Source organism: Podarcis erhardii, assembly GCF_964252035.2.
Source record: "Podarcis erhardii genome assembly, chromosome: 10".
NCBI lineage: Eukaryota > Metazoa > Chordata > Lepidosauria > Squamata > Lacertidae > Podarcis > Podarcis erhardii.
In genome coordinates this window covers 42,755,412-42,780,942 of record NC_138500.1, presented here as the reverse complement: position 1 = coordinate 42,780,942, position 25,531 = coordinate 42,755,412, and the positions used below count along the sequence as shown (strand labels likewise).

At 42.1% G+C, this 25,531-nt stretch overlaps 1 protein-coding gene across 1 annotated transcript in view; it reads left to right on the top strand.

Moving 5' to 3' along the window:
• NAV3 (neuron navigator 3) overlaps nucleotides 1–25,531 on the top strand; it is a 440,591-nt gene that overhangs the window by 366,843 nt on the left and 48,217 nt on the right. Inside the window, 8 exon segments of the mRNA XM_081879446.1 lie at nucleotides 1,089–1,227; nucleotides 4,115–4,391; nucleotides 6,046–6,754; nucleotides 9,251–9,739; nucleotides 14,076–14,117; nucleotides 16,152–16,309; nucleotides 17,660–17,848; nucleotides 21,963–22,015. Of these exon segments, the coding sequence (XP_081735572.1) occupies nucleotides 1,089–1,227; nucleotides 4,115–4,391; nucleotides 6,046–6,754; nucleotides 9,251–9,739; nucleotides 14,076–14,117; nucleotides 16,152–16,309; nucleotides 17,660–17,848; nucleotides 21,963–22,015 (2,056 nt within the window).

Below are 25,531 nucleotides of genomic sequence, written 5' to 3'. Positions count from 1 at the left end.
AAATACTCTGAAATCCTCTCAAAACTGAGTACTAAAGATAATTAATGTCTTAATAGGTGGTTTTGAACCTGGGGCAGAAAGTAATCAATAAGGGACAAGGGAATTGCTCAGCTTCAGTCCTGCGGCCAAAGTACTGTTGCAATTTATTCATTCAATTTATGTCCTACCACATGCTATAAAATACAAAAAAAGCGCCTCAGGGTAACTCACAACAAATAAATGTGAGATTTCAAAGCAATCTTGGTGGCTCCTGTTTGGCAAACATCTGAGGAATTTTGAAGAAAGCAATAGGAATCTCATGAAAAGTAGGAAATTTCTGCTTATCTGGGATGGACAGAACAGGGGGTGGTTGTCACTCCCCTGTGTAGTTGGCAGCCTTCACTACATCAATTGGGCACAAGCTGTGCAGGCAGGCTTGCTGAAAACGTGCAATGGATTTACATCAAGGATCTGCATGCAATCATTGCTCGCTGACACACGTCCACTGCAAATCCTCCCGTTTTTGCAATCATGCTTTCCTCCTTCAGGCATTGTTGGTGTTGGCTAGACAGGGTGGACAAACTTCAGACCTAATCTGAGATCTAAAGCACGAATCGGGCTTGACAGTTGGTTGGAGTACATCCAAAAGAAATATTTCTTTTCTTTTTCCTGGGAAACCCATAGAAGTGCTTCAAGCTTAATAATAAAACTAAGGCCAGAAATTCAGGCCGGTGTAATGAATTTCACTTGGCAGTGTTCCAAAGGTGATTGCAACGAACCATGAAGCGACCTGCTCTAACAACGAATATATACCTGGCCCTGCTAAAAATTGAAATTGCATTTTTTTGAATGACTTCCTGATGGAGTTGCTAGCAAGGCATTTTTTTTTTTTAGCAAGAAATGAATGGTTAATTAAAAACACCTAGAAAATGATACATACAATGTCATGTTTAATTTCTAAGGCATTGTTTAATTTCTAACCTCTTTTTTTGGTGGGGGGGGGGAATGGTGAACTAGCTGATTTCTATTTGCATTTTCTCATCAAGGTGTGAACAGATGACATACTCATCTTCTCTTTCTTTCTCTCCCCTGCCTCCACCTGCCTGCAGCTGGGATGACAGCAGTTCAGTTAGCAGCGGCCTCAGTGATACTTTGGATAACATCAGCACAGATGATCTGAACACAACATCATCGGTCAGCTCTTATTCCAATATTACTGCCTCTTCAAGAAAGAATGCACATACCCATGTAGGTGTTGACATTTTCTGCTCTGTCTAGCACTGGCAGCCTGATGAATCCAGGCCACTGCTTAGGGGCTTTATTGCTTATTTTTCCATTTCACTATTGCACACACACAATTCCCCCCCCCCTTTTCCAAATGTCCTTTTTATTTATTTTTGCAGGGTGGTTTATTTTTCTTTGTTTGCAACAACCGCAATCCTCCTAAGCTTCTCCCAGCACAATTTGCAGATATAATTATGCAAATCTGATGATACAGTGACGTCATCAAACCACAATGAAACAGTTAATTGAATACAAAGACAAACAAGCGCCAACTTCTGTGCATGTATCTTCGTGTACCAAAGAGGAAGACCTGTTTCCTCATCGAGGGCCTGTGGAGAGTCATAAACTCTGCTGGAGTTTAATGGCACTATCACATTTTCTATTGCTCACAGCTTGAAATTTCTAGGAACTTCTGTACTTTATTCTGATGAGGAGGGGGTGGTTTAAAGGTAAAGTGTCATGCTATTTGAGATTATCACACCCCTTTTATAAATGCAAGCACCATACAGATCGCAGCCCAGCTATTTTAAAGAGCTATTATGCCCTATGTTGGTGTATTGGCCCCTAATGAGAGCCACATTTCAGTCAAGCCAATTATTGCAGCACTGACAACTTTGGGAAGCATATTGCAAACTTTTGACACATTTGAATCTGCTTCTTGTTTTCTGTTTTCGGTGCATGAGCCCAAGGCTCTTAAAAATAAACATGAAATCAAGCTAAAGAGACCCTGTTCATTGTTCCTGTTTTAAAGCCAATGGAAAGAAGTCACCTTATCGGTTTGAGCTTATAACTTTATTCTAACAAGACTCCCGCCCCAGGCCTCAGGCAAGCTCTACATGGGCCTGGTTATAAGCAGCATTTGGTAACGGCCACAATTGGTACCAATTGTTGCAAATTATTTTCAGCTGGCTATTGTAAGTGAATGCGGTGCGAAGGACATCCTCTGTAGATGCCCCAGTTTCCCATAGGCACAACATCCAAATGAAGATTCCCATAGACTCAGCAGAAGCCTGCCACCTTCTCACCCCACCATATGTGCATATAGGCGCATGGGGAGATGGTACAAGAGGCTATTAGGGGGAAATGTGAAGGCTGGACAGACCCCCCTGTTTGCACCACCAACCTCTATGGCACGTGAGTGAATTTAACTGAGTAGAGTAGGAGATCTGATCCTCCATTCCAACTAGCAGCTGGTTGTGCAACCTTCCCATGCGCACCTGTAGGTAGAGGAAGGTGGCACTTAAGGATATCCTCTCCATGCAAGGACTATGCCTGCATGGTCTGCATTGTGCCCTCTGGGTTGTAAATACTGAAGGCAACAGCTTTGAATCAGAAATTCAGAAGCATTCAGGGGTGGAAGGCTGCAGCAGTACACCCAGATACATTTACTTAGTGGTATTAACATTAATAGGCTTATGCTAATAAGATTCCCTGGCAGAAGGCATCACACAATATACACCATCTTGTATCCAATGGAAAGCAACATTCATGTTTGTATTTCTGGGTGCAAGATCATATCCATAAGTGGTTCCAGTGCCTACAGATATGACTTCAGAGTTCAAATACCATAGGCTGGTGTGGAAACTGGCCCCCATTTCATTCACAAGACTTTCTGAAAATGTCTAATAAAGAAATTGCCCCTAAGAAGCAATTCAGATGACAATACATACCAAAATAAGATGATATAAAAATAATAGCAAGGTAAGCTTCCCATTATTATAATCATTCTGTGGTCACCAAGCTCGCATCAGTTTCTCAAGCAGGTCATCTCTATCTGGTGCATGAGGCTGGCCTGTCTAGGTGAATGCAGTGCTTTCATGACTTCATTTTGTGATTGAGGACAGATATGCATAGGATGTGGGCCATAGATAAAGCCCCCTCCCCACGAAAGTGTTATGTGTGCACCATGTTGCATTTAAATACTGACAAAAATTTAGTAAGCAGCACACTCATCCATGCCGTTTTTCACTGGTGTGCCAGTATATACTGTAAATGCAGATGTCAAAAGAGACAACTTAATTTACGGATGTCAAAAGAGACAATTTATTCTCTAAGGTGATAAACTAATTAATACATATTTAGTCAAGCAGTACAAAAACTGTTAATCGGTATATGTCACAAGCAAAATATTCAAGGAAAAATAAGCTGAGATAAGATTCCAGGTTAACTCGTTATGTAATTCTAAGTCCATTGGACCAGTTTCATCATGCCAAGATTTGGGTGTTGGAGTCTGGAAAAATCTGGAGCAAGAGATTATTCATTTTTAATGTTCTCTAGCTTTCCATTTTATGGGGGCCATTGTCTTAGGGTCTTTTAGGCAATGTTGATGTTCTAATCCAGGCTTCCTCAACCTCGGTCCTCAAGATGTTTTGAGACTACAATTCCCATCATCCCTGACCACTGGTCCTGCTAGCAAGGGATCATGGGAGTTGTAGGCCAAAAACATCTGGAGGCCGAGGTTGAGGAAGCCTGTTCTAATCAAGGGGATTCAGGCAGACATGGAAGCTTCAGAGAAACACTGCTTCTTTTGGGTAGGGTTTTTTTTTTTTAAAAAAAAATTAAATAAAAATTAATTGACATTTACAAGCCAGTGTTGCTTCAAGCTAATAACATTTGAGACATCTCCCTGAAATGACACCATTAGTGCCAGCAGTATAAGTAGTGTTGTTGTTCATAAAATTAGTGGGGAAAAGCTTCTCAGAGAGACTATTAAGCATTTGGAGCTAGGGAAGAAAGATGTTAAAGTGAATCTTTGTTTCCTCCTCCTAATCCCTGCACTCTCATGCCGTAATGAAAGAAAATAAAAGTCAGACAATTACTGAGTAATTTTCATGATATCAATTCCTCATAGCTGAAGACTGATTCAGAGAAACGTTCAGTAACAGATGGCGAACCATGGGGCAGCAGCGAGGAACTGAAGAAACCAGAGGAAGATTTTGACAGCAACATTGATGGCAGTGGCAAATGGAAGGGCCATCCCTCTGGAGCGCTTGAAGATGCTGAGAAGGGGGGCCAGAAAACCTCTCTGTCTGTCTCTCAGACTGGCTCCTGGAGAAGAGGCATGACTGCACAAGTAGGAGCAGCGCCATCTAGGCACAAAACAGGAACAAGCACTCTCAAGACGCCTGGTAGGAATGAGCATCATCAGAAACTGAACTTGCAGTCGGTTGTGCAAATTGCTCCAAGTTATTGTTCTCATTCATAAGACCCTGAGAATGGGTTAGGGAAATTTCCACATGGCGTCTTAACTTTTTGAGTAGAAAGAGGCAGCTATAGAGTTCTAGAGAGAATTAGAGTTGCTATTCAGGTAATTGCTAAGCGTGAGATGTATGAATTGGGCTGGTATTTCACTATGTAATAAGGAAGGTTCGGCCTTTGTGAAAGATTACTTTAAAATAGCACTATGCATGTTTGTGTTAGTAATGAGTGACTAAAAATTGATAGATGAACGAAATGAAAATCAATAGACACATTTTAGTTCGTTGGATGCCACATCTGAAACCTGCAATTATTCCTAAGTATTATTCCAACAGCTTTTAGTACAAGCTATAAGGCTACGCCAACCAAATTTAGCTAAGTGTTATTATTAACTGCAAACAGCTAATAATGGTTGCATGTGTCGGGATAGACAATAACAATGAATTTTAATGTGAGTGGTGATGAATATATTATAATTCGGTATGCTTGTTTCACAATGCTTGGAATTACAAGCATACAATATTTTACAAGTCATAGGAAGGATTCCAACTTACCAATGCAATACAATTAAAGAAAGCAGATCGGCTCTTACTTCACATTAATATGTTTTGGGCCAAAACTAATGGAGCCAATTTCAACAAAAATAAATATAGCATTATGTACTTAGGAAGCAAAAATCAGGTACAGAAGTACAGAATAGGTGACACCTGAACAGCAGTGCAAGTGAAAAGCATCAAGGGTTTTTAGCAGAATACTTGTAATTCTAGGTTGCATCATGTGAATTATAAGTCCGGATCACAAGTAGTAATAGCGCCATTCTGTTTTTCCTTATACGGCGTTTCCGTGTGCTCTGGTTTCCGTCCCGGTGTTCCATTGTGCCAGAAGCGGTTTAGTCATGCTGACCACATGACCCAGAAAGCTGTCTGTTGGCAAATGCCAGCTCCCTCAGCCTGAAAGTGAGATGAGTGCCGCTACCCCATAGTCGCCTTTGACTGGACTTAACCGTCCGGGGTCCTTTACCTTTACCTTACAATATTAATAGCAAATGATTTTTGGCTCAAAGCAAGTGTATATTATTTGAGGGGAAAGGTGGTATAGGCATCTGATTGGCCACTGTGAGTAGTTCAGAACTCCACCTAAATTGAGTTTAACTGAACTCTCTGATGAAATGGTCTCCATAGGTTCTGACTGCTTCCAAACATCCTGACAGGGTCTTGTGAATTTGTGTATATGGGTTTAAAAACTGAATCAGTTCATTGCTGTACATGGGTGAGTGAAGTATGCAGACATCTATGGTCCATTTAATGTTAATAATGGGGAGGTATGGCAGGGGGCGGAAATGTAGTTCAGTGAATCAACCAGAATATCTCAAGCGATCTATGGCCATTGACAAAATGAGTACAGTGCACGGTGGAATTCTGCCTGGCAGTTTTACACACCTCTCATCCTGAAATGCCAGTAGGGGCCAAACCACTTCTCTCTTACAAAAACCACAACAAAACTATCATTCTACATATTTGCATATATTACTGAAAATGTACTGCTGCAAATATGAATTACTACAAAAACTCTGCTTTCTGTTAGGAAAAACAGATGATGCAAAGGCTTCAGAAAAAGGAAAAACTCCCCTCAAAGGAGCTTCTATCCAGCGCTCACCTTCAGATGCAGGGAAAAGCAGTGGCGACGAGGGGAAAAAGCCCCCCTCGGGCATTGGCAGATCAACAGCTACCGGTTCCTTTGGTTTCAAGAAAGCTGGGGTTGGCTCTTCAACCATAATCTCTGCAAGCGGTGCAACCATAACAAGTGGATCCGCAACCTTGGGGAAGATGCCCAAATCTGCAGCTATTGGTGGGAAGTCCAATGCAGGGAGGAAAACCAGCCTAGATGGCTCACAGAATCAAGACGATGGCGTGCTGCACGTGAGCTCAAAGACTACCCTGCAATACCGAAGTTTGCCGCGTCCTTCAAAGTCAAGCCCAAGTGGGATTCCTGGCAGAGGCGGACACAGGTCAAGCACCAGCAGCATCGACTCCAACATGAGCAGTAAGTCTGCAGGGGCCGCCGCTACCAACAAACTGAGAGAACCTACGAAGATTGGCTCAGGGCGCTCCAGCCCTGTTACCATCAACCAGACAGACAAAGAGAAGGAAAAAGTGGCCGTTTCTGATTCTGAGAGTGTGTCGCTGTCCAGCTCTCCAAAATCAAGTCCAACCTCAGCCAGTGCCTGTGGAACACCAGGCCTCAGGCAGCCAGGTTCAAAATATCCAGACATTGCCTCGCCCACATTTAGAAGGTAAGGGGTTTTCTGTGAGATGGCAATGTTATGCTCAGCCCACTCCCCAGAGAGTCGAGAAGTTCCAGAGGAACAGCATGCCCCATAGGCCTGGTTTCTTTTGGAATGAGATCACTGAAGTCTTGGGGGCATTTGTAATATTTTAGTGTATCTACAGGCTGAACATAGGTTCATTCTCTCCAAACCTACAATCTGCCACCTGTGTAGCAGGGGGTCTGGACTCAGCTTGTTTTTGTGTGAGGGAAAGTGCCATAGCTCAGTGGTAGAACATCTGCTTTCCATTCAGAAGCTCTCAGGTTCAATCTCCAACATTGCCAGGTAGTGCTGGGAGAGGACCCTGCCAGAAATCCTGGAGTGCTGCCATTCAGTGTAAACTATATTGAGCTAGATGGTCAGAACCAGTATAAGGCAACTTTCTGTCCTCCCCACATTGATACCTAGTTCCATCGCTTATAATCAGACGAGACCCCTTTTTTCATCTGTAAGTATGAACTGAACAAGTTTTCTTTTTTAAGCAACTGATACTAATATTGGCCTAATATTCCACTATTTATTCTGTTTCCTTCCCGAGAATTCTACAGAGACTTATATTCTGCTTCCCGCAATGGCCTCCGGCTCTCGGAAGTGATGTTTTATATTTAGATAAGTGAACACGTATCCATTCTGATTCTGCAATAGAAATGCGAAGATCTATTTCTCACATAAAGTAACCCTAGGAAGGTTCTGGAATACAAGTGCAGTGCCTTTCAAGTAGGCGTCTGAGAGAACCACATGGCTGTGAAGTGAAAAGCAGCCGATGAGAACCACCTCCCACCCCCATTGGCATTCCAACCCATGAACTTTGGTCGCTAAATCATTTGAAAATCAATAAAGCTGTATGCTGTGTGCATACCTCTCTCTAAAGCTCCATACAGCAGCATGCTGGTTGTGTCCTCTTTAGAGACTCTGAAGAGTGTCCATCAGGGAGGAAATAATTGGGGCAGGGCCTAAATCCAGTCATTAACAGCAGATTGATGCTATTCCAGGTGGCTAACTCAGGGTGCAACAGTATAGCTGGGGTTGGGAAGTTTTGCCTGTAGCAACTGTTTGCAAATGCAGTTTTCCCATCCAGCCACGAATAGCACCCACATACATAGGGCTGGAAGTGGGACCTGGAGAAACTGAAACAATGTGATTGTTATAGGTAGTGGCTGAGAATGGCATATTGGAGACAGCTTGGTATTCCCTTAACAAACTGAAAGGCTTCCTGGTGAGGGATTATTAAGGAATAAATGTCACTCTATCTGACTGTAATTTTTCTGATTGTATTTTCTCATTGTAATTTTCCTGGATAGCTAATGGATTCAGATGAGGAAACTGAATTTCATTAACTATATATTTTGCAAATTGTTTTAAAAACGTTCTGGGTTGTAGTCAGCTAACTTTTACTCAGAATAGACACAATTTAATGAATGGGCCTACTAGGCCATCAATTTCAATGGGTCTACACTGAGTAAAGCTGGTTTGAATACAACCCATTGGTTTTGGATCTTCTAATATTGTAACAGGATTTTCAGTAGGAACTCAGATGGGAGGGGGTCAAAATAAAATCCATCATTCTATTTTACACTGCTGGTGGCATCTGAACATCAGCATTTACTGATCTTAGCAACTTTGCAATATACATCAAACCATAAATCTTTCTTAGGAATCCAAGCCTATTTCTTTGCTGAAACAAAGTCAATGCTGCCCTCTTGTGGCTAATTGCCAGCATAATTCTTTTGCATACGAGTTATCGAATGTGCTATTTTGGTTGCTATGGTTTTTATCATAGACGTTATGCCAGTTGCTTCTTGTTTCCTTTTAGTACACTAGTAAATCTAGAAAACCCTTTTCATAAGGTGATGTAGAATATTTAAGACCTCACAGAAACAGAAATTGTCATACCCTTAACGGTATATCCAAAACTTAAAATAGTATTTCTCCACACCCACACACAATTGCAAAATATTTTCACACATATGCGGATAGGGAACAGACCTCAAATTAGCATCTTGCATGTTATATAAGTATAATTACTTCTTTAAAAATAAAAAAAAGATTTTGAAATGGGGGGGGGGGTCTAACTATTTACAAGGCTGTCCAGACCATGCTGTGCTAATTTAAAAACAAATGTCTTAACTACTGAAGATTTTGTGCTAACCACTGGATTTGGGTGAAAGTTTAATCTTTTTACGCAATCTCATCACACAGGGCTGTTGTGCTTTTCATCTCCCTGGGAAGGTCTGTTTCTTCTCAAAAGACAAATCTTGGAATTAATGCTTTCGAAACAGTAAAATAAAGTATGTCCAAGGGCTTAAGCGGATTTGATTGTGAGAAGCAATGGGGGTGGGGAGAGAAGGGCCTTATATTAGCTGTTTTCATTATTCCTGTGCCTTGGCTTTCAAAGCATTATTACGTGAAACTTTGGCTTTTCCGAGTAACACTTCTGTTTGTTTCGTTTGTTTTTTCCTGTAGGTTGTTTGGTGCCAAAGCAAGTGGCAAAACTGCCCCTGCACCAAATACAGAAGGTGCCAAATCCACATCTGCAATGCCCAGCCCTAGTACCACGTTAGCTCGACAAGGCAGCCTGGAATCTCCATCGTCAGGTACAGGTAGCATGGGCAGTGCAGGTGGGCAGAGTGGCAGCAGCAGCCCTCTCTTCAGCAAACCCTCGGACTTGAATACAGATGTTGTAAGTTTAAGTCACTCCTTGGCTTCTAGCCCGGCGTCAGCCCACTCTTTCACGTCAGGCGGTCTCGTGTGGGCTGCAAACCTGAGTAGTTCCTCTGCTGGCAGTAAGGACACACCAAGTTACCAGTCGATGACTAGCCTCCACACAAGCTCTGAATCTATTGACCTCCCTCTCAGCCACCATGGCTCCCTATCTGGATTGACTACAAGCACTCAAGAGGTTCAAAGCCTGCTCATGAGAACTGGAAGTGTGAGATCTACCCTTTCAGAAAGGTGAGTTTGCCACGGAGAGAAGTATTTCGATAAGGGTCATAACAAATGGAAGCAGCCAGAAGCATGGCTTTCAAAATATATCCTCAAATCAAAACCAACAATGTAAGAGGGTAGGGGAGGAAGGAAAGGAGGGAAAAGTAAAATAACTGGAAATGCTTTTTGACAGTGTCCCTTATAGAGAGCTCTACGGTACTTCCAATGTCTTTATGCTCAGTAGAACAGATGATTCCATTGGGGGCTTTCATCAGAGGCAGTTTTAGGGTACTTCAACCGGTGCAGCCACATAGAGTACCATTCTGCAGGCAGCACCACATCAATGCTGCAGAACAGAGTGGAGCAAATTTTAGTGTTGCACAGGGTGCTGCTGAAATTTGAGAGCCCAAAGCCCACCACTCTTCATATCTGGGACATTTTTTGTTATATTTATTCTGGAGTAATTTAGTTTATACCTGGGAAATTACCATCAGTTCCTATGGGTATGTTAGGTTACAAATACTTGCAGCTCCAAACAAACAAACACCTTCAATATTTATTTGACAGGGGAAATGGATGTGCTCAAGAAGCAAATTCTAGCATATATAAGCTAGCCAGGGCTTCTGTGTTTCGTTATGTACCGTATTTTTCGCACCATAGGACGCACCGGACAATAGGACGCACCTTGTTTTAGAGGGGGGAGAACAAGGGAAAAAAATTCTTCTGCTCTCTGCCCAGCGCCCCTTCAGCGAAGCGGCAGGAAGCGCTGCGCAGAGAGTGGGAGAATTTTCCCCCTTTTGTTTTCCCGCTCTAAAACAAGGTGCCGTTTAAGGTGCGTTCAGGCGGCTACCTTGGAAGCCTGGAGAGCGAGAGGGGTCGGTGCGCACCGACCCCTCTCGCTCTCCAGGCTTCAGGTTCCTTTCGACCTGCTCTTTGGGGCTGGTGGGGGAAGCCCACCACCAGCCCCAAAGAGCAGGTCAGGGAGCAGCGGCCATAGGCGCGCGTCACCTCTCCAGCTGGGAGAGGGTCGCGGGGGGCTGCTTTAGCCCCGTGCGTGCTCTCCCGGCTGGAGAGGTGACGCGCGCCTATGGAGGCTCCTGCCATAGGCGCGCGTCACCTCTCCAGCCGGGAGAGGGTCGCGGGGGGCTGCTTTAGTCCCGTGCGTGCTCTCCCGGCTGGAGAGGTGACGCGCGCCTATGGATGCTCCTGCCATAAGCGCGCGTCACCTCTCCAGCTGGGAGAGGGTCACGGGGGGCTGCTTTAGCCCCGTGTGTGCTCTCCCGGCTGGAGAGGTGACGCTCGGCTATGGAGGCTCCTGCCATATGCCCGCGTCACCTCTCCAGCCGGGAGAGCTAAAGCAGCCCCCCGCGACCATCTCCCGGCTGGAGACGCGGGGCTGGGGCGGGGGAAGCCCGAGCTTCCCCCTCCCCCAGAACGGCAGCTTTGGCATCGCTCTGGGAGCTTGCGGGGCTGGGGGAGGAGGAAGCCCTCTGCCAGCCTCCAAACCATGTCGGGAGACAGCGGGAGGGCGCGCTGCGCCTCTCCTGCTGTCTCCCGAGTTTGCGGGGCTGGCAACGGGGAGGAGCAGGTTTCTCCTCCCCCCCCCGCCAGCCTTCTAGCCAAGTCGGGGGACAGCGGGAAGGGCGCGCTACGCCTCTCCCGCTGTCTCCCGAGTTTGCGGGGCTGGCGACGGGGAGGAGCAGGTTTCTCCCCCCCCCCCGCCGCCAGCCTTCTAGCCAAGTCGGGGGACAGCGGGAAGGGTGCGCTACGCCTCTCCCGCTGTCTCCCGAGTTTGCGGGGCTGGCGACGGGGAGGAGCAGGCTTCTCCCCCCACCAGCTTTCTAACCAAGTCGGGGGACAGCGGGATGGCGGCGTTCCGCCTCCCCGCTGTCCCCCGAGCTTGTGGGGCTGGCGGTGGGGCTCTCCTGAAGCCTGGAGAGCGAGAGGGGTCGGTGCGCACCGACCCCTCTCGCTCTCCAGCTTCAGCGAAAGCCTGCATTCGCACCATAGGACGCACACACATTTCCCCTTCATTTTTGGAGGGGAAAAAGTGCGTCCTATGGTGCGAAAAATACGGTATTCTACTGAAAGAAGTGGAAAGCTCCAGTATTTGGATGCACATACTAATGCACATCTGATGAGCAGTGTGAGGCTCCTAAAACCAAAATATATTTAAGACAATGCATGGACTTTCTATGGGCATCTGATGCAATTGAACAAATAAATGGAAAATGTGACAGGTTGTGCACCTCTCTAGTTGTGGCCATTCAAGGGAGCCAGGAGTCTTGGTCCAACATCCATATCTCATCCTCCAAACTAAACTAAGTCCTCTATATAAGTGGGTTTCTAAATTGTAGTACGGGTTAGGCAAAATAAATAAATCATGGTTCTGTCAGTTTGATGCAGCACATCATTATAATATCCTGATACGTGCTTGTTTTTTATTTGGATATTATGTAAATTGGAGTTTGGTAAGTAGTTTATTCTATGGAATGTGTAAGAAAACCTGAAATCTTAACATTATATTTGAAAAATCAGTGACTGTTTTTTGTTTTGTTTTGAATAATACATGAATTTAAATGGCTCTGCTATTGCTGGTGTTTTTCATGTATTATTCAACTTTTTTCCAACTCCTGAGTTTTTGTTTATTTTAATGGCTGTTTAAAATACAAGGCAGAGTCATGGTCACACTGAAACACCCCTCCTCATCAACATGTACATACTAGTCTGAACATCTTTGTGATCCATATGTCTTGTTTTCTAGTCTATAGATCACAGGATTCATCGCTATGTGCATAGGCTGATGTTCATGTAACCAGTATGAGCCTATGGCTGCTTTTGCAAATCCAAAGAACGTCTGTACAAGGCCCTTCAAATATAATGATTATAGATCTGTCTTATGAGGCTTGGCAAATAAGTGACTCATCCATCACCATTCTTGTAATTACAGTCTCTCCACAGCTACATACAGAACAGTATCAGAAACCGAAGTGAAAGTGGTTTTCTTTGAGACACAGATTGTTTTCTACCAATCATTCTTAGTTGATATATATTAAAAGGTTTTAAGATATACTTGCAATAAAAGATTCCCCTTTTGGTTTGGGTGAGGTTTGGAGAACCCCCTGAACAGCAAGCAGTGGGAGGAGAAGGGGATTATTCAAGCTGGCACCCATTGATATTAATGATTGGTTGGGATCTCAGTCAAGCCCTAAAAAATGGTGCTGACAGTCACACCAAAACATTGCTAGTAGTTCTTCAAGCAACTTTTCACACCTTTTGAAGTCTCGTGTTTCAACCCCAAAATGTTTGAATGGGGAAATTTGATACAGCAGTAAAAAAAATGTCCTTAAATAACATTTACCTCCCCTCCTTATTGCATAGCCACATATAGTGTTCTGCACTATCACAATACAGAGAGAGATAAGAAAAGAGAGTTAAGGAAATTTATCCTCATGCTACAGAGTGGGTTCCCTTTCCTCAGCTGATGGGTCAAGCCAGATGCATGGCCAGAGAATACCTTGGGCAGGCTCTGTCTCCTGTGTTTGGATTGAGATGGATTTCCTTATCTTTTAGTTCTATTGAAATCATTTGGGGCTTACAAGTCATAGGTAACTTGCCCCATTGATTTCAATGGGACTGAAATGCTACAAATTTTGTCTGGAAATTCAGTTTAGATACTTTGTTCAACAGTGATTCCCTTTTGATACAGTGCCATGATAGAGTCCCAGCCTTTTCTGCATATATCCATGTTTTTAATAATAATAATAATAATGATGATGATGATGATGATGATGATGATGTACTTGAACCAGGCGCAATATGTTCCCCAGTTGTTCTTGTGAAATGAGTTTTTCACTTAACCTTTGAAAACCTGCCCAGAATGACTGGGGTAACCCAGTTGGGTGGGCTGAATATAAGTTGTTAATAATAATAATAATAATAATAATAATAATAATAATAATAATAATAATATTCCCTGGTGATGCTAGACTTCACTTTATGGAAGACAACCAAACTGAAACCCAATAAATCTCCTGACCTTGTTACCCACATGATCCTTCCTAGGACTCTTATGCTCAAATTCCATAATAACTAAGGCTGGAATGGGAATAAGATTAAGCTAATTCTCAAATCAATATGTATTTTCTTTACAAAAGTATGGCATTTTTTTTCCTTTTGAGGAAAAAAAAATAGCAATATATTACTTGCACTGATGATTTTGAGTGTTGCATAAAAGGTACCTTTCAAAGAATACATTTAAATAACTCCGAATGCCTTTTTTTGTGATACAACACTTTAGAATTTATAATTTTGAAGTGCTCTTTTTACTGTATGTCCTTAGGGGTTTTCTTTGTTTTAACAGCATGCAACTTGACAGAAATACACTACCCAAAAAGGGATTAAGGTATACGATGTTTTATTCAGCATGGCTGCTGTTTCTCTGTTGTTCCGTAACTTTTTCCTATAATATTTCATCCTTTTCTTGTCACTGTGTATCCTGTCTCTCCTGTTAAACAACTAATATGAAATCAATTTACAATAAGAACCCCCCCCCCTTTTAACGTTCTTTCACTTTCACTCTGGCAGTATGTGAAATGTTGAAATAGTGTGCAGGTAGTGCCCTCAACAAGTGTGAAATAACATTTTTTAAAAACCTCTCTTCTACCTCTGTTTAGAAATTATTCCCTCAAAATAAACCAGATGTTTCAGTGGAACCTTCAAATTTGGAACTCCCAAATTAGCTCAAACATAAGTTCAGCAACTCTGTTGTTTCCCCCCCTGCCTCCTTGACTTGTTCCTTGTCCTCTGTCCACTAGGAATTAATTCCTCTAAAACTTTCCCACTTATTCAGATCAGAGTAATCATATTTCCCCCAGAAAAAAAACATGTTAATCAATGAACTGCAGCAAGCTTCCTTTGCTTCCAGCTTTAATCACACACTCAGAAGGCTAGGACCATTGGTTAAGCATCTGGCGTTGTCACCGCTGGTATTTTCTACGCAGGAACAATATATGACTTCTTCTGTTGCACTTGAGTTGTAGCACATTGGGGTGCCAACCCTCAATTTGTGTCCGCCAGGGGCTTTGAAAAGGAAAAATCTGAAGAACCTGTCTGCTCATCAAAAAGAATGCACTGGGTAGTAATCTTGACTACACTGCAGATGGCAGAGCATTTTAATGTGTCTCCTGGAATCAAACGTAGATGGTGTTTATTCAGTCAGCAGTTCTCTTCCTTGCACGCCATCCTGTAGAATCTGAGACATAAGAGCCAGGGAGGGAAAATAAATCCGAACTACCATCTCCCACATGGAGGCTTTCTGGAGGCCTGAAATATAGTGGCATGCAATCCTGAAGTTAATGTGGAAACCCCACCCCTTGAGCCTGTTTCACCAAAGTTTTGCAGCCTAGCTATGCAGTCCTGTTTGTACAAATGTAGGACTCTCATTGTGGCAACAGCAGAAAGCTCCCAGTGCACTCAAGGAGGAGGAACTGCAACAGCCAACAATGATAGGCTTGTCCGGATGGGGGTGGGGGTGACGTTTTTGATGCCACCGCAGTTGTTTAAAATGGTACTGGAACTACGTACAGTAATATATAGGTTTGCAAGAAATTTGGCTGAACGAAGCCTGCTTGTACAATGACAAAGAAAGTGCACACTCTTGAGTTGAAATCCGAACTATCTGAAATGCCTGCACAGGCTAACTTGCCATGTTAATCCATTCAAGAATTTGCTTTTCTCAGTCCCTGCCGCAAAGTTTGGCCAGTGGGCTGCAGTGTGTGTGCTGCTGGTGCAGTTACATTTTTTGTATCTGGCAGCAGCACCCAAAAGTCTGTGAGAGGTTGGGTTTCCAAAGCTTTTTCTTTCTGCAAACGCATTTCTTTAAAAGTGAGTATTTCCCCCACCCCAATCCCTTAAATCTTATCAATTTGGGGGTAGGGCATAGCATCAAGGATCGACCCTTCTGAGAGACAAGCACTGTATTTTGTCCCTTCAGATGTCACTAACAAAAATGCATTTCTTTCACAGCTGCTCTTCAGTTTTCTTCTACTTTCAGCCTACCTGTATACTATGCTCCTGTAGCTTGTATAATGTAGGAACTGGACACCCGTCTCTCCTCACTACTAAGCTCTCATTTTCCAACCTTGTTGATATGCTTGAAATTAAGTTTTTGCTTTATCTTTTTTTATGTGTTAGAGTTGTTGTTGTTGTTCTTTTTAAAAAAAATTATAATAAGGCTTAGCTGTTTCCTTTGTATGTCTTCCCATCACATGCCGATATGTATTGCTGATTGTTTGTCCATCTGTTTCTTGGGTGACATGACCCCAAGTCTCCTGTTCAGCATTGACTGTATGATTATTGCTTGATTCCAAGCCACAAATCTCTTGCTAAGTGCAGTGCATGTGGAAGTTTTCAGTGTATCAGTGGTGATGTCTTTCAGGTATACGCCATCCTCTCGGCAGGCCAGTCAGGAGGAAGGGAAAGAGTGGCTGCGTTCTCACTCTACTGGAGGGCTGCAAGACACTGGAAGTCAGTCTCCTTTGGTATCTCCTACAGCCATGTCTTCATCTGCAACTGGGAAATACTTTTCCAACTTAGGTAAGAAAAAGAAACTGCTTGCAGTGCTCCATTACTGAGCTGCCTTTATACATCTTAAGCTCTCCCTCACTCTTTTAGAATGCATAACTTCAGCTATCTAAAATTAAGCATGCATTTTTTCCTGCTCTTACCATATCTGAACACATTCCTTGCCTCCCAGTCCATTCTGGGGATCAGTTCCAAGTACTGGTTAACGTCCTGCACAGCTTGGAACCTCAGCATCTAAAGTAGGGGTGGAGAATTAATTGTTTATTTTTTGAGCCCAGTGAGCAGATCCTTATCTGTACCAACCCCCCAATGGGCCAACTTTGACTGTTGGGCTGAAAAAAACACCTGTCAAAGAAAATAATTAAAAGTGCATTCTTCTCCTGTATTTTGATGAGCGTTTTTAAGTTCCAAATCTCATTTACTCAGAAGTAAGTTCCATTTATTTCAGTATAATTGTGTGTCAATGCTTAGACTGCAAGTGTAGACAAGGTTAAACTTAGACATAGTAACACTTTTTCCCTTTGGTAGAAACAAATCTGTCTGTTTCTGTGGTTTAGTTTTCCTCCAGTGTGGTGACCCAGTACAATGGCTTATTGAAAAAGCTTTCTTCCACCCCTCTAGCATTTCTTTTCTCTGTGGGCCATTTTCCCAGTGTGTTAAAAGACTCTCAGAAAAATACTGCTCCAGACATTTTTATTTTAGACACAGCCAGCAATGCTGGAAACATCTTGCTGTACGCCATTAGTTCAAAATATTTGACCCTAATGTCTGAAGGGGCAGATAAATGCTGTTTTCCTTGGCCCTAGTTCCACACCAGCTAGATGGGTCAAAAATGTTCCCTTTAAGCTTGTTGAAAAACAGCTTTCCAAACCGTGAGAGCAGCATTTGAACCAAGAGGGGGGTCTGTTACTTCTCTTTTCGATAAAGCCCACACATATGAAAGTTCCCATTTAATATGAGGATTGGTGTGTGTGTGTGTGTGTGTGTGTGTGTGTGTGTGTGTGTTTTAGCAGGAGGAAAAAGTTGTTTGAGCAGATACTGGTAATCTTGGCAAAAATATCTCCATACTACAGACTTAGGAAATACCATATTATAATTGTAAATAAATTTGGAATTATTGAAAGCAAAAGCCTTTTTCTATGGGATCTGTTTTAACTCGGTAGGGAGGAGCTTCAGACAAAAATAAGCCAAACATGCTTATGAGAAACCACTGTAAAAGTGTTCCTAATTCATCAAAAAAAATAAAAGCACAAATGTTATTTGACAGAGCTTTCTTCTCCCCTGCAGTACAGTAATATGTAATCAAAACTTATGGTATTATTATTATTATTATTATTATTATTATTATTATTATTATTTCAGTGAGTCCAACAAACTTATCCCAATTCAAACTCCCTGGGCCCAGTATGATGCGGTCTAACAGCATACCTGCACAAGATTCTTCTTTCGATCTTTATGATGATTCCCAGTTGTGTGGCAGTGCCACATCCTTGGAAGATAGACCACGTGCAATCAGTCATTCTGGGTCATTCAGAGACAGCATGGAAGAAGGTAAGGCTATGTGTGGTATATATAACAGAGGCTGCCTTTTGATGTAGCATGAAGCTATGCTTTGTGCCATAGAGTTAATTAGAGTTAAGAAGCCACACCATAGTTTCAGCTTCAGGTGTACAACAGGTTTATTTTACAGATTGATTTCACTGTTCAAAGATAAATGGAAATAAATGCATCTAGCTATACCTATTCTATTTTTGTAATCAAGCCAACACTTGCCAAATTGCATCCTTTTGGGTCTCTTCATGGCCCTCTGCTGGTTTCTTCGTCTTGCAGCCCCCAACTGAGCAAACCAACACTGTTCAGTGTTCCACCCCATTTTCTCTTTTGCAACTCTTTAACCCTCTTCAATTCTGACTTCACAACTTTAATCCAAAACTAAATAACAGTACCATGTTTTCTAGCTTGACTTCTATACATTCTTCCCTTCCAAACCTTTTAGCTAATCAAGAGAAAGAGTCTTGAGTTTCCTTTTCCCTTAATTGTCAATTTCCTAGAATAAATGTTTTATCCGTCAGTGCAAAGCTTACTGGGCAAAACATCTCTTAAACTTTTGACTCTCCTGTGAACAAAGCAGCCCCTTGTACTTTAAATCTTCCTGTGAACTTCTCGTCATCCTATGCACAAAAATGTTTAAAGGCAAAAGCAGCAATTTTACAAACAGGCTGAAAGACATTACTTCACACAGGCATAACAGCAAACCACAGTAAGCATAAATTATAATTTGCAAATCAGCTTCAAACTGTGGTTTCACATCCTGGTTTGTTAGTCCAAATAATAATAATAATAATAATAATAATAATAATAATAATAATAATAATTTATTATTTATACCCCGCCCATCTGGCTGGGCTTCCCCAGCCACTCTGGGCGGCTTCCAAAAAAATATTAAAATACTTTAATACATCAAACATTAAAAGCTTCCCTCACAGATTGTGAGCAGGCTCACTTTGAGCAGTCCATTTTGGGACATTGCATATAAATATAGGGGAAAGTGTTTGACTGCAAAGATCTGAATTCAAATTCCTGCTCAGGTCACTTAGACCAGACATAGTTCCTCAGCTTTGAACTTTATAGGGTCAGTCAGGGGTTAAAGTAAGATAAGAGAGGGCTACAAATATGATAAAGGTGAATTGTGTTTGAATACGCATGTACATGTTTAGGTGCAGATAAGCAGTAAACCCTGCCATGTAGCCCTGTGGTACCATTACAATATGAATACACTCAGAAGCTAGTTGTCGGTGAGGCAGATGTGCTAACCACTCCTCTTTAATATTTAGGCAATTGCAGTTCTTCAATATGCAGAACTTTGTTAAAAACGAAGGCAGCTGCCATATACTATAATTAATACAACATAATATAGCATTCTTACATATATTTAGGCTTATCTGTACTCAAATGAGTATTCATGCAGACTCTTTTTGTCAAGCTCTAAAAACCTCCCATATGCTTTACCTATTCAGATCTCTGCTGGGACAATAATTCACAGCTGTTTATCTTTCTGCCAGGGATGATGATCCATGCCACCCAGGCTGTTAAGCTGTTGAAGCTCTCCCAGGCTTTTGCTTTCATCAGCCTGATTTTCACTTTCCCCACTTTTCTCAAGAGTTGCTGGCTACGTGCCTAGTTAAGCTCTCCCACACTGCCTCACTACACAAAAAGTCAGTGTTTTTCCCCCACCTCCAGTTCACAAGCACTATCTGTCTAGCTATTTTTCTGTCTAGAGCTGGCAGCAGCCCAGGCTTTGCAGATTCCCTTTTTTCTTCTTCTGGCATTTGCTGACTTTATACCATGCATTGTTCCAACAAGCTTAAGCAGGCCTTGGCTAGACATCCTCAGCTAAGGATATCAGCATTGGAAAAGTAAGGGATATTGTGGAGCAGGTGTGACTGAACTGTGGGGATGAATAGATCTCTACCCATCTGAAAATGTTTTGCATTTTTCTTGACGGAAAAATATGGCAGTGTTAGCGTTGACCCAGCATATCTCTATCACAGTTTTTCTGGGGAGTGCCAAGCAATGTGGTGTTATAATTCTGCCTGAGTGATAGCAGGTAGAGCATTTCAGTATGGATATCAAATTCACATCTATGCTGTTCCGTTAAAGCTTACTGGCTGGCTTTAGGGTAGATCATAACTAGGATACGTTAGATACTAATATCTATCTAAAGTGCTACGTAAGTGTTAAATCATAATAAAAGTAACAGTTCTGGAGTTCCAATAATATTTATTGGAAATTCAGCTTTTAACAGTGAAAATAGGTTAGCCCCATTCAGACATTCTAAATCTTCCCCATTATCTTACACAAATAAATATTTAGAGAATTTTAAGTTAGGATTAAATTATCCTAACCCCAACTCCCAAATCATAGCCCTAATCTGGACTGAGCCCTCTATTACTGTATTTGCTTTTTGAGTCATCCAATCATTTGGTAGTTGTGTGAAGGATATGCACACACAAACACACACACAGTTACACAGACAGACCAAGGTGTACTTTCATTCTAAATCACAGCTTAGAAGTCATCCTTTTCTTTGCCAAAAGGTGATGTTCAGATGACATTTTACTATCAAAGAAGGGTAACATAATTGTTGTTTGCTACCAAAAAGGCAGTGGACTATTACAATCCAAAGGCAAGTGTTTTTCAGTGGACAAAAACCATTCTAGGTGTTTATATCTATCTATCTATCTATATATATAAATATTTATTAAAATTTTTGAATACAAATGCACAAATAATAAACAACCTTACTTATATCATAACGTGGTTTCATCACTTCTTTGGACTCCCTCACGTCTCCCGCTCCCATTTACATCGTAAAAAGGTTTTTCCAAGCAAATTATCAACTTGTTTAGGATCTTATATCCACTCATTTAAATATAATCTAGCAATTCTCCAAAAAATTTATGTTTTCTTTAATCTCACTTATCATCAAATTCAAATCTAATTTAGTGGTGGCCAATTTTTTATAATCTAGCATCCTTCTTAACATTCAACCAAATTGCAATGTTTTTGTAAATACGTCTTAAATTTCTTCCAGTCTTCCTCAATCCTCTCTTCTCCCAGGTCTCGGATTCTGCCAGTCATCTCGGCCAGTTGCATATAGTCCATCAGCTGCATCTGCCACTCTTCCAGTGTGGGTAGATCTTGAGTTTTCCAGTTTTTAGCGATGAGTATCCTTGCTGCCGTTGTTGCATACATAAAAAATGTTCGGTCCTTCTTTGGCACCTTCTGGCCGACAATACCCAGAAGGAAAGCCTCTGGTTTCTTAGTGAAGGTATATTTAAATACCTTTTTCAGCTCATTATATATCATTTCCCAGAAGGCCTTCACCTTAGGGCATGTCCACCAGAGGTGAAAGAATGTTCCTTCACTTTCTTTACATTTCCAACATTTATTATCAGACGAATGGTATATTTTGGCAAGTTTAACTGGGGTCATGTACCATCTATATATCATTTTCATTACATTTTCCTTCAGAGCATTACATGCGGTGAAGTTCAGCCCAGTGGTCCACAACCTTTCCCAGTCCTCAAACATAATGTTATGCCCAATGTCCTGTGCCCACTTTATCATAGCCGATTTAACCATTTTGTCTTGTGTATTCCATTTTAACAGCAAGTTATACATTCTAGATAGTACCTTAGTCTTTGGTTCTAACAATTCTGTTTCTAACTTCGATTTCTCCACCTGGAACCCTAACTTTTTGTCATTTTTAAAGACTTCTTTAATCTGAGCGTAATGTAACCAGTCTCGCACTTTATCCTTCATTTTCTCCAAACTCTGCAATTTCCAATTGTCTCCATCTTTTTCTAATATTTCCCAATATTTTGGCCATTTGGCCTCCATATTGGGTCTTTTTCGGGCCTTAAAAAACCATTCTAGGTGTTATAGGGACAACCGGGGTGTGTGGGTGTGGGTGTGGGTGTGGGTGTGTGTGTTTCTAAATGGATAACCTCAATAATAGCTTTCTTTTTCCCCCTTTTCTTTTTTCCCCTTTTCAGTTGTTCCTAATTGAAAAGAGATGTTCTGTTGTTGCTCGTGACGGGAAATATCTCCTGTTGCTTCATCAATATCTTTGTGATAATGCTCTTGATGTTTCTCTTTTTAGTACACGGGTCTTCGTTATCCCTAGTTTCCAGCACCTCTTCTCTCTACTCCACAGTAAGTTGACAATATATAAAAGACTGTACCTCATGATATCATGGATACCATGGAAAGCCAGGGGGATTGCTAAGTGGTTCAGGAAACAGATGGAAATTTGACATTGGTAGGGCAATGAAAATCTCCCACTGCTGTTTGACTTTAACATTTTCTTTATACTTTTCAAAGTACAATGCACAACTGCCTCCTTGCATTAAATTTCGTCATCTGTAACATCTTTTGTGTTTTCCCTTTGAAAGCAGAATTGTACAAAATCTGCCAGTGCCAATTGTTGTGTACTGCTCAGTGCCCTCATGCTTAGCCATTCCACCTTGTCCCACCACCATTTTTGAGCACATTAAAAGAGCTGATAGCACTTGGTGGATTGCTTTGGTAGGGACCTGCTGAGGTGTGAAAGATTATTCTGAAATTACAGCATTGCTTTGAGGTTGTAGTTTTGGATTCTGACTTAAGATGATTTTTATGGAACCAGACAGTAGGTGACTTTAATTATTAGACATACTTGAACTTTCAGACAGTGGAAATTTATTATTTTTATGTTGAATTTAGGAAACAAAGTCAACTTCTGGCTTTAAAGAGAGAGAGAAGGAAATACTCAATTTATTTAATGTAATACAGGGTACTTAAGTTTGAAAACCTACTGGCCCAGCTAGAGTTTTGATAAGTTACTGAACATAGAGCAAGCTTATCATACATTTTGCAGCACACTGTGAGGTATATTGCTATTCAAGAAATGCATGACCTAAGGCCTCCTTTGGAAAGCAAAGCTACTTGTGTGATACTTTGGATTCAGTTTTTGTTGAAAGCATGGCTGCTGCCTCCTTAAGGTACAGAGATGTTTGGAAACAATTGTTCATGAAGTTCATGATGAATCATGGATTGAATTATATTCTCTATGTTGAGGTTGCTTTGGTTATGATAACTTGCCCATGTATGTTCTCATGCCACCAAACAGATCTTTCCAACAACCTCCTCTATCCATTAAAATACCACACTCTATTTTAAAAATTTGTAACAAGGCTTGCAGATTAAAGTCATATATGCACTTAATGAACATTTGTATATTGCATATTTAATTTTAGTGCCTAACACTCATAATTTGCATATTATCTCAATTTACATTAACTGCAGCTGTTTTTGAAGAACTGAGCAATGTTCCAAATATGGACGACTTGGGGAAGGGAGATATAAAATCCAGTTTTAATTTGCATAATGCATAGAGCATATTTGGCACATTTGAGTTTATATGCTTGAGAATTCAGATTTTTAAGGGCACAGAATAATGTTCTTGCCACCTGAACTTGCTTATGATCGAATACCAAATGCTAACTCCTCTGAACTGGTAGATGTAAAACACAAATTGTTGTGTATGAACTTCAAGATTCATTGGATCAGTCTGTATTTTTTTTTTATCTGTCTATATTTTTGAAACATTTCTATGCTTGCAAATATATTTGCATTAGCAATTTAGACTATAGGCCCAGGTTCAGTCAGCCCATGACCATTGGAGGGAGCCACAGCAGGAAGATATAATAAACCCAGGACAACCTATTGGGATCAAATAGGTCACAACTTTATTGATTACAGGTGTCAGTAGGTTTTGGCATAGCCATTGGGTATGTATCCTCCATTATCCAGTCTGCCTGCTGAATGATTATTTTGCAGGGGCAATCCTGGGTTAAGACGTACATGAAATCAAGGTGCTACCTTCAAGAGTGCCATATTGAGGGGTGCTGTGGCCCATCATCCCCCATCTGGGTATCTGGACAGAAGCACCTCTCCCTGGACCCCTTTAATAGCGTATCCCAATTCCTTAAAGTGAGGAGGGCTCCCAACCTCCTCCTCCCCATTGCCTCCTCCCCACTGTGGAATATACACACACATAAAAACTGTTCTGAAAATGTTTTTATTTTAGTGTTTTTAAAAATACAGTGGTGCATCCGGTTGCAGACGGGATCCATTCTGGAGCTCCAGCTGGAGCTCCAGTTCCACAACTGGAGATGCCTGTTCTGTGCACACACGCAGTGCGATAGAGCACTACTGCGCATGTGCGCACGGCAAAACCAGGAAATAAACTTCCAGGTTTTCCATGTGCGTATCCCGAAGGATACTGTAATGGTTCTAGGGGTTGCTCGTGCGTAAACTGGCACCACACCTGGCTGGGTTGCCTGAGTGAACCTCTTCTGTCCGGACAGCCACTCGACCGTAGCTGTCTCAATCGCTGGCAGAATCCGTCAGTGGGCGTTTCTTGAACTTCTTCCAGCAAAGAAGCTCTTTGACGCCTAGTCTCCTCCTACTCTCCCTGTGTGGAAGCCTTCTGCGCAAGGAGGGTGTGGGCAGCGGAGGACCCTTACTCTCCCCGCTGGTCCCCAGCAAGGAGTCATGGGACTGCCTCACCGATTCCCCCATCTGCCCCCCTTCTCCACTGGTGCTACGCTGATTCCCTTCCCCAGAAGATGGGCTGCCTCTCCCCATCCCGGGACGCTCTCTGGAATCCCTCTGGAGCCCGCTCTCTCCCTCCGGCCCTGATGGCAGTTCCCTGACAGATACGTAACAAGAGGTACTACTGTACATTGCATTTTCCATAAGGCTCACCATTGCCATCTAGTGCCACATTATGTATTGCACTTAAAACTTTTTATTTGCAGCTGTATAGCTGAGTCCTAAGAATCCAACCCAATGCCTTATCTGCCAACAAGTTGTGACAATTTCTATGTGGCATGCAAAATTCCTAGACAAGCCCAATTAGTCTGCAGGCAAATTCCTCCCTGGCCTCTCTGAATATAGTGACGAAATACTTCCATAGCAAGGTTTTAAGCGTGGACTGCCTGCTTACTTCCGGGCAAACATGTTGCATAGGCAGGGAGGCTGGGAAATCCAGCAATAAATTATGTGGTGAAGTTAGGTGCAGCAGCTCGCATGGCCAGTGAAGGAAGAAGTGATGAATTCCACCAACCACACAGGAACCAGGAGACTGCCTCTGGCTCGGCCACAGCCATGCCAGGCAACAGTCGCCACTTGCTGTTTGAATTGCACAGTCAGGTAACCATTACCTTTTAGGACAAGTGTTTATGAATCATACACTTAACCACACACCACATCAGCCGATAAGAACGATCATTCTAAGATTTCTGTTGCTTGACCCCTTCTCCCTTTCTCACCATTCGGCATCACTTCTTGTTCAGCGTTTGAGTATCTAGCTGTGATAATGGGAGCTGAAAACCTTTTAGTTAAGGGCAAGGGATGCTTTTGGACTATAAAATCAGTAGTGTGAATTGTAGTTGAAGGACATAATCCCTGTTCAGCGTTTCCCCTCTTTGTTCTCATAGGCTCCTAGGGATAAAACTCATATGATTGTGAAGCCCCTAATCAGGAAATGGTACTTCAGTGGAAATATCAAGCATTTGATTTCAGTGATAGGCAAGAAGACCATAAAGAACAAAATTTCATTCTTCTGTGATATTATACAGTGCTCCATGCCTTCTTTCATATCTACAGTTTGAGTTAAAAGTAGCT